The following is a 9,711-nucleotide window of genomic DNA, read 5'->3' as shown; positions in this document are numbered from 1 at the left end:
GTCGCTGGGTGCTCAGGATATACTTTACACACACACAGCATCAATCTCAGCACCCCATATACCTTTTTTGTCAATGTCATCAACATAGACATTGGACAATTTCCTAGTCAGCAACCCGGATCACTTAAAACTCTCACAAGGTCTTTGAGGGGCTGTCTTTAGTTGCAAACTCATTCACAAAGTGTTTACTGGGGTTTCCTGATAGGCTAGAAGGTGACTGATGATAAACCATCCATAATCAATGTATCGGTGGAACAGATGAAGTGGCCACCAGTTGTCCCCCGGCCTGCCTCTGTTGCTGAGGCTGTAGTTCCTGGGATTGTTCTGGTGTCCTGAGCAATGGCAGGGCCTGGAATCCCAAGGAAACCTAAGCCCTGGTGTCTGTTAGGAAAATGAGGAGGGCAATATTCCAAGCCACCTGCAACAGATATTTAGCCAAGTGACACTCGCATCTGGGCCCAGCTCCCTTGGGTCAGGCCATGTGGGGATGTTAGCTGCAATCCACTTCTACACTCAGCTTCAAGAGTCTCCAGTTACTTGTAATGAATGAAAATCTGTTCAATTTAAAGGCTCGAAAGCCCAGGCTTGGGTGTCCACATCCATTGGAAAGAGTGGAACACAGGGATGACGGAGCCGCAGCAGGTCCCAGAGGGGCAGTAGCACATCCCATTCTCTCTGGGGCCAACTTTAAAGAGAATACCTGTATTTCCTCCCATTCTTTTCCACCACCTCTACCACCACAAAAAAAATACCGACCACAGCTGCTGTGCAGATGCCCAGGTACTAGGCATATCATACCAGTGCAGGGCCAGCAAACTTTCTTTAAAGGGCCAGAGGGTAGATATACTTTAGGTTTGGCCATTTCTGTCCCAACTAATCAATCCTGTTTAGCACAGAAGCAGCCACAGAAGAAACGAATAGGTGTAGCTATGTTCCGATAAAACTTTACTTACAACAACAGGATGGGTGGGTTGGATTTGGCCAGAGAGCCATGGTTTGCCTCATTTCATTCTATGTACTGTGGTTCTCAATCTTTGACCTTGACCCATATCTCCTTCTTTACATTTCTCTCAAAAGTTTCACTAAGTTACACTTAACCCTTGTTGTACTCTGCTTTTTCTATCCTGTTCCATTTCTTTGTTTTTCAAATGCAGGAGACAGATCAATAAATGAACTTCACATCCCACTAATGGCTGCATGCTGCAGTTTGAAAAAGACCATACCAGATCCAGGACAGCATATGGGACAGAGCTCAGTACAGGCTGCCAGAGTTCTAATTCTGCCTCCACACCCACTAACTCTGTGACCTTGGACAAGTGACTTCACCTGTCAGTTTCTCTACATACAGCTGACATGAGCCAATGCAGGAGAAGCACTCAGAAGGCCCCTGGCAGGTTATATTGATCTTCACATGACAGTTGGGCACTGTAACACCTTTGGGAAGGCCAAGAAACTGACTTAGGAGTTGAAAAACTCACGAGTCACTTCCAGTCTGCCTGACTGCCTTGTTCCTGGCCTTCCACCACTTCCCACCCTCTCTCTGACAGAAGGGGGCCAGCCCTGGGGTAATGGAAATAGGCAGCATCAATGCTGTATTCAGCTTTATGGCCTTGAAGTTTCTGGAACCTCAGGATGGGCAACTGGGACAATGGAACCAGGTACTGAGCTTCCTGCTGAGCCAAGGTTTCTCTGATGGATCTGCCTGTGACCTAGCTAGCCATTTAGTCCAACCCTACAACTCACTTTTTAAAATTATGTTTGCTACTGATTTTTTTTAGAGAGACAGAAACATCCATGTGAGAAACATCGATTGCCTGCCCCCCGTATACCTCCACTGGGGACCAAGCCCACAACCCGGGCATATGCCCCAACCAGGAACCAAACCAGGACACCCCCCCCCCCCAGTCCTTGGGATGACACTCAATCCACTGAGCCACATTGGCCTGACCCCTACAACTCATTTTTAAGGCATCTACCTTGCAGCTGGGTATTGGGAGCTGCAGAAGTACCAGCAACTCTTTAACTATGGCCAGAAGCTACAGAAGGTAGGTCAGACATGGAAAGGAAATATGAGGCCTGGTAAAGGCTCTACCAACCTCTGCCCAACTCTAAATAAAGTCCGCAGGAGAGAGAAGGGCTCCTTGTACATGCCAAAACCTTTTCTGCTCCAAGAAAAGCACGGGACAAGCCTGGCTGCTGAACAGATGAAAAAAACCTTAACTGACTCAGCCAAATTACTAAGGGGTGGGAGAATCCTGGAACTGGGATAGTTCTGCCTCATTTCTCTGACAGGCTCTCGAGAGGGTAAAGGACTTGCTTAAGGCGATATGACTAGCTGGCAGTGGATGAGGTGCTAGAGCCTTGCTTTCCCAGTTCCCAGGAGGCCTACCAAATTGTAGTAATGACTCAGATCCTAAAAATAAAAGATGAACACAGGAAGGCAGTTAGCATAAGCTTAAGACAGCATGACTGTCCTAGCATCTGTAATAAGGACATTATGCAAGCAAGAAATGCCTTAAGATGGCTTCCACTTAGTTCCAACCTCAATCAGCTCCTTGCAATCAAATCAACTGACCAGAAACCAAAGTGAAAGACAAACTGACTTCCCTCAAAATTACAGGTGTTATTCTTACATCTGTTTACACACCAGACTATAGATTCTATCTAGAATTTCTCTCTAATAGGGACAGCAGGAAAATAAAGAAACCAAGACTAACTGAATGCCAGGCATTGTGTGGGTGTCCTGCATATGCCCACTTGACAGCAATGACCTTGAGAAGAGGGCGTTATCAGTGCCCACTGTATACTGCTGACAGGGCCAGGCCTGAGCATAAGCTTATCTGCCTCCAAAGCTCACACTGTTCCTTCATATCCTGTTGCTCCTTGATGTTTGGAAGATGTCACCGCTTGCGTTACAAATGGGGAGCTGAGTCACCAACTCACACACACATGAAATGACAAAAAAATATAAGATCCTCTATCCAAAGCAATTTGGCCAGGTGAAGGAAACTATGCTCTGAGCAAATAACCTCTGTTCTGCTAAAAAAATTATTCCAGCAGCAGGATGCAACAATTCATTTTGCCATCAACTGAGTCAGAAATTTATTTAAACACTGCCCAAGTAACCTCATACCATTACTAAATGAACAAAAAACAATCGCAGTCTTCAAAACTGCATCTTTTTGAACTACCAAAAGCAGAACAGGTCTGTAGCAAAGACTAGGCCAATATTTAGAAAGCAAAATCCATGAAATCTGCCCCCCGCCCCCAACAATGTCTTACCTTAATTTATCCAAATAAACTTCATATGCTGCCTGGACAAGGAGGCAGCTTTTCTGCTCTTTCCATTAGGTTTTAATTATGAAACCAGCCTCAAACCATTTATTCTGACAGGAGCCCTTCCACCTATGCGCAGACTGTTGCTACAGGTCCTTGAATCAGCTTATTAAATACCAACTGCCAGAAATCTCAGAAACCATCCTTTTCTCCTTACTGTGTCAGTAATGTTGCTCATTTAGAAACTCAGCCATTTCACTACTTGATCTGAATTATTTTCTGCCACTCAATCTCCTAACCTGGGTCAGAACCAGTCCCTCTTGTACTAGAAGGTATCATCCACAGGGACCAAAATTAGGTTCTCTGGAATATAAGGTATCCATAGAAGCCTGGAAATAGTTTCAACAGCAATTTTCACCAATGAGGTATTAACTGCCACTGAATCTGGTCTATATAAGATGGTTCTGGGACTCGATATCCACAAAAAATGTTAGTGGATTAAGGCAACCCTGAGACATCCATTTCTCTTCTACCAGCGAAGGGAAAAGATCTAAGAAAAAGGAGCAGAGGCCCCGGCCGGTTTGGCTTAGCGGTTAGAGCATCGGCCTGCGGTCCAGAGAGACCCAGGTTCGGTTCCCGCTGAGGGCGTGTACCTCGGTTGCAGTTTGTCCCTAGTCCTGGTTGGTCGAGCGGGTGGCGGCCGCTCGATGTGTTCCTTTCACATCAATGTTTCTCTCTCTGTCTCTTCCTCTCCCTCTCTCCCACTCTATCTGAACAAAAAATGGGAAGGTGTCCTCAGGTGCGGATTAAAAAAAAAAGAAAGAAAAAGGAGCAGAGGTCGAGGCATTATTAAAGCTACTGAACCAGACCAACATGAAACTGTTCCATATTCAACTGGACAGAAACATACAAATTCAGAGTCAACCACTCATCTCTAACTTGCTAGGTAAGTCAACAGCTGGGAAAGCCTTCATTTCCACAGGTGCAAAACAGTTTTCCCTTGGGATCAGCCTTCCTGGCGAAGGAAAAGCCACCTTTGTGGCTTTCGAAAATAGCTCTACATTAAGAAAAAAAAAATCTGGCTTCTCAAAAAACAAAAATTTAAACCTTCAGAGCAGACTGAAATCCTATCTGGGAGATAGGACAGACTGTGAATTAGAAAGCCATTTTGGGAAATCCCTTTTCTTTTGAAAAGCAAATTTGAGGGGGATAAGAAAAACAGGGGCTCTAAGGACCAGAATATTCATGTTTTCCTGGTCACAATGATTTTGTTTCTACTGGGAGAGTTTTATTTGCTTTCAGAGTAAATCTCTCCCCAGAGAATATAAAATTGTAAAGATTACAAGTGTATGAGAATTGCTGTTAAATCAGGGATTCTGAGTGACACCCTTTTTTTTTTTTTTGCAACATCCATTAATTTGAATTTTAACTAATACTGGTACATCAGTTTTGGGGAGAAGAAAAAGCAGTACTGTGACATTTCAAAAACAGAGGCTACCAAAAAATACAGTTTGACATAATTACTGGGGTTTCTTGGATTTGACACATAAGATTCCTTTGAGAACGTAAAAACAATAAACCTTTGTGTTGATATGCCTGAGCACTTTTAAAATGTTTAGGGAAATATTTTTAAATTCAATAAACGAATGCTCAAATTTTCACTCACAAAAGAAATCCTTTTTCTTCAACAGTTCAAAGTAAAAGTTACATTAGCATCCCTCTGCAACTTAGTAGCTCGTGAAATTTGGAAGGTTCATTTGTAGCATCCAGTTTCTGCCTGGAAGAAGAATTTCACAAAGGCGGGGAAACTTTAAAAGCAATTCACTTTCGGCTGACCTTGATCACTGGTGTGTTCAGTTTGTGCTTCAGACTTTTTTTTTTTTTTTTGCAGGATACTGTACTGTGTGGACATTCTTCCACAACTGACTTTACACACCTAAGATAACCAATTCCCAGCACTTAGGTTGTGAACACTGAGAGGAAGAACAAGTGGTAGACTGAATTTACATATTTCCTCATCTGAATGCAGTGAACTTTTTCTTCTCCTAAGAATGAAAAAAGGAAACAAAATCTTTTGGAGTGGAAGAGGGCTGTGTGTTAAAAAGCTTTCTCTAATAAAGTATGTCAGGGACCAAAAGTGGACAAGAGGGAAAATGTAACTTCAACGTGTTTTGTCTTTTAACAGGAGAACTTATGCTTGTAAAACACATCAGAAGTACAATGTTTGGTTCTGCAAGTCATTTCTGCTGCTGTTTTTTCTTTGTACATGTAGGAGAGGGGGGACTGAGGGCTGAAGGAAGTGTTCTCTCCACCATGACTGGGCGTGTAACACGTTTGCATCAACTTTTCACGGTCAGGCATGTGCTTTCGAACAAAGAACAGTGGAGACAAGGAGAGATTGGGTATTGACACACTTTACAGATTTGGTGCTTAAACAGTACTTTACAAATGACTTGCTTAATATAAACGTCCATCACCATAAGAGACATTGGAGTAAAATGAGAAAACTGCATCTACTTGAACCACAATCTTTTTTGGGGGGTGGGGGGAAAGTAGGGCAAAGGGGCAGGAGAGCATTAACTTGAATGCAAGAATCATAAACCAAATTCAGTAACTCTGTCTCCTACAAATGGACTTGAAGTATCCACTTTCTTCCAAGATGAAGGTTGGAGACAAAGCAATGAATTGAAATGACAAGAGGGTTATCAAGGGCTTGAAAACATATGGGCCTTTTACGTAAGTTTTTGTCATGTTACAGTAACACTTTTTTTGAGAAAACTGTGTACATCAAATTTTAAAACTTAAATATAAAAAAGGATGTGCAAGTCTAAAAGGGCTCAACAGGGTTAGAATCCTGATTTGAACATATAAATTCACTCTCTCAAGCATCACTTTGATCTAAAGGCGAGGAGGAAGGCAGGCAGGAAAGGGACAAAAAGAGGGAGATAATTGAATTACTCAATAAAAGAGGCTACTTACCATCCCAACCCATTGTAAGACATACACTTCTGACATAAGAGAACTCCTTAGAGGTCGAATAAAGCGTGTAAGCACCTTTGAGTAATGCACCTGCCCCCAAGAGGGGGCCCGGAAGCCCAACATGGGCTTAGCCAACAGACCTTTGCTAATCTGTTTATTTCCTGGAACTGGAGTCGGGCTGCGATGGGCTGCGATTCCCAGGACGATACATTTAATTAGAACAAAACAGAAAACAAAAAAAAAAAAAATTGTTGTAAAAGCTCACCAAACTGCTGCACTTGTGTCTCTGAATGTGGGTGGCATTTCTTTTAAAAGGCAAAGTATGGTCTGTGAAGGAGAAAGGGAAAAGGGGAGGTGGGAGTGGGGAGAAGGGGCCAAGGTGCCTGGCAGGGGAGCCCTAGCTACGACCCCAGTCTAGGGGAGGGTCCTCAGCGCCTCTCCAGCCGGGGCAGCCATCTGCCCAGCGCGTTCTCCTCCCCTCCCCACCCCCACTCCAAGACTCGCTTTCCTGCCAGCTGAAACCCTCCTTCCACTTCCAAATCCACTCTCGAGCTAGGCTTCCCCTGACCCACCAGGAAGAGTGGGCAAACCCTGCACCCCAACCTTGTGCTGGAGCAAGGAGAACGGGGCCCCAACCTCCCCTGAAAGGCACGGGGCTGACCCCTTTATCACTCTCCCGAGAGGGGCGTGGGGTGAGCCCATTTCGCACTTAATAAACGGGAGGGGGGCGCTCCCTTTCACCCTATGCCAAAGCACAAGGAACCCTCGTTTTCTCTTCCGGAAGGGATGGCGCCGCATTTCAGCCCTAAAGAGGGAACCCCACGAGAAAGAGGGGACCAACTTCCTCTTCCCTCCAAGGCAGAGAAACCAACCCTCTTCCCGTTCCCCCAACCCCAAAAAACCCGCATCACCTACCTAAAAGTGAGCGAGAGGACCCCTCCCTTTTAAGAAAAACATAGGGAAGGTTCTTCTCCCCCAAAAGAGGCAGGGGCTTCCGTCAAAGGGGCTCGAGATCCCCCCACCTTTTTTGCCCTCTAAGGAATAGCTAGGAAACACCTCCCGCCAAAAAAAAAAAAAAAAAAAAGTGCAAGGGAGCTCCCACGGAAGGACCCCCCCCCCAGTAGTTGGATGGAAAAGGACTGAACGAACCCCCACTTTCTGCCTCCTAAGAAAGCTAGGATACCTTTCCAAGTAGGGCAGGGCACACCTCCCCCAGGAGAAAGGATACTGCCGGGGGCTGGGAGACCCCCAACTCCAAACCCCTAAGAGCCGGGCTGTGGCTCGAGATCCCCCCCGAAAAAGGGTCCGGGGGCCCCTCCCCCAGCCCCTTCCCTGAAGCCAGGCGACCGGCAGGCGGGCCCGTGGCTGCCAGCTCCGGGCGCAGGGGCAGCCTGGACCCCCCGTGGGCCTCCGGCGCCCCCTCCCCAGGGCGGGCGGGCGAGCGGGCGCGGGGGGTCCGGGGGGCGCCTCCTCACCTTCCCCTCAGCATGGCGCCCAAAAAAGACAGAGCGAGAGCGAGGGAGAGCGGGCGAACGCCGCGAGGGGGGGGAAACGCATGAGGCCAGAAGAGAAAGCAAGCGAGAAAGAGCGAGCGAGCGAGAGACACCCACCGACCCCGCCCTTCCTCCTCCTCCTCCTCCTCCTCCGCGGCCCGGCCCAACATGGCGGCCGCCCCCCTTCCTCCTCCTCCTCTTCCTCCCCCCGGGGACGCTGCCCCGGCCGGGCCGGGGGCCTGACCTGTCGTCAGGGAGCGGGAGGCGGTGGAGGAGGTGCGGGGTGGCCGGGCAGGCGTCGGGGGAACACGGAGGAGGCGAAGGCGTTGATGGCGGCGATGGCGGCGGCGGCGATTCTGATGGCGGCGGCGGGGGGGTCCCGGGCGCGGCCTCCATAGTTCCTTTGGGGGGGAGGGGATGTTAATGCACGAAAAAGGACTGCTTGGGCGTGGCGGGAGGGGCACACTTCAGCTCTGAGGGCTCCTGATAGAAATGGGCATATATTTTTTCGGTTTCGGAATCACCTCTGCGCCGACCTCCGCGTAAGCCGCGCGGCCTAGGCCTCGGTGGGCCGCTCGCCGCCTGCTTTCTCCGCAGCCCGTCCCTGGGGTCACTCGCTCACGGGCCCGGAGCCCTCATCAGGGCGAGAGCTCCCCCCACACACCCCCGCAGGCCCGGGAGTGGGACACCCGGGGTACACGGACACTGGTGGGTGGTTGGATGTAATTAGCGCGGGGCGCGCGCGATGGAGCAAGCGAGGGGGGAGAGGGAAAGAGGAGAGCGAGCGAAGGGGGTTAAGAAAAAAAAGGATTTTAGGGAGAGAGAAACGGGCCGCGGAGACGGGCCGACTGCCTGTCTGCCCGCCCTCGGTGCCCCGGCTGTCCGGCCCCCGCCGCAGTCAGAAATTCACACAAAATGGCGGCGTGGCCTGTGGACAGGCTGGGAGGCTGAGGCGGGAGGACGGGCGAGGTGGGAGGGGGAACTGGGAGGCGGAGGCCGCATCACGTGGAGGACAGGGGCACGGACCGCTCGCCCGAAGGGCTGCGGAAAGAGCCGAAGGGAGACAGTGAGGCCGAGGGAAGGCGATAAAAACCGAAATGAGCTGAGCCGGAGACAGGGAGAGGCGGAAAAGCCGAAGTCGGCGATGGGGGTGGGGCTAGAGGAAAAAAATGGGAGGCCCCAGGGAGCCGGAAATAGCCGAAGTGGGTCGGGACTGGGAAACGAGGAACTCCGGCGATCCGGAAAGAGCCGAAGGCGGCATCGGGGTGGGTGGCAGGAGGCGGAAACAGCCGAAAGAGGCCGCGCGCGGGTAATGAGATTTAGAAGCTGAAGGGCGGGCTAGGGAGGCGATTAATTAAGAGAGTAAACGATTTTGAGTAATTTGCCGGAGAAGCAGCAGGAAGAACCGAAAATTGCCAGCTTGAGGGAAGGCGGGAAGAGTAGAAAGTTTTAGGTGGGAAGATGGGAGGGAAGGAATTCGGGCTACGGAGAGAAAAAAAATAACCTAAAGCCGGAGGCCGGGTGCTGAAGTTGTTGGTTTCCGGAGAATGGGAGGATGAAGCCAAAGCAGGCGGAGAGATGATGTCATTAGGGACCTCGGTCAATGACGTCATCCCTGGGCGGTGCAAGAGGGGCGGGCTTTGGTGGAGTTTAAGAACCTGATGCGTGGTAGGTGGAAGGCTCCAAAGGCTGGGCCGGGAAGCACTAGATGCATTCGAACAGCATAAGAATTTAAAATCCTTTGACCCTCACAACTATATTCAAGGGAGCTACTATTATTCCCATGAAATGAGTGCAGACTGAACCTGGTATTGAAGTATTTGGCTCAAGGTTACAGGATTAGCCATAAGCATCAAATTTTTAATCAAAACCAGCATTCCATTGCTTCCTATGGGTAGTCTATGGACTTCTGGTAAACAGTAGCAGGCCTACACCCTGGGGTTTTATAAGAAGTCATGACCTC

General features: G+C 48.9%; 1 protein-coding gene and 1 long non-coding RNA gene across 4 annotated transcripts in view; both read right to left on the bottom strand.

Annotated features, from left to right (window-relative positions):
* ZC3H4 (zinc finger CCCH-type containing 4) overlaps positions 1-8,149 on the bottom strand; it is a 42,135-nt gene extending 33,986 nt beyond the window's left edge. For 2 of the 3 annotated variants that reach the window (XM_036274136.1, XM_036274137.1), the window contains exon 1: positions 7,731-7,957. In XM_036274136.1, coding sequence (XP_036130029.1) covers positions 7,731-7,918 — 188 coding nt within the window. In that variant the 5' untranslated portion in view covers positions 7,919-7,957. Of the gene's footprint in view, positions 1-7,730; positions 7,958-7,992 lie in introns of those variants that run through there. The other variant, XM_036274138.1, reaches the window with a different exon arrangement.
* LOC118638386 lies at positions 5,125-6,482 on the bottom strand. The gene is made up of 2 exons (XR_004961090.1): positions 6,256-6,482; positions 5,125-5,321 (listed from the first exon to the last, which is right to left on the bottom strand). It is a non-coding gene; the product is annotated as an uncharacterized LOC118638386 (long non-coding RNA).
* Positions 8,150-9,711: the final 1,562 nt, after the last annotated feature.

Source organism: Molossus molossus, unplaced genomic scaffold, assembly GCF_014108415.1.
Source record: "Molossus molossus isolate mMolMol1 unplaced genomic scaffold, mMolMol1.p scaffold_m16_p_21, whole genome shotgun sequence".
NCBI classification, from domain to species: domain Eukaryota; kingdom Metazoa; phylum Chordata; class Mammalia; order Chiroptera; family Molossidae; genus Molossus; species Molossus molossus.
This window is presented reverse-complemented; position numbering and strand designations above follow the sequence as displayed.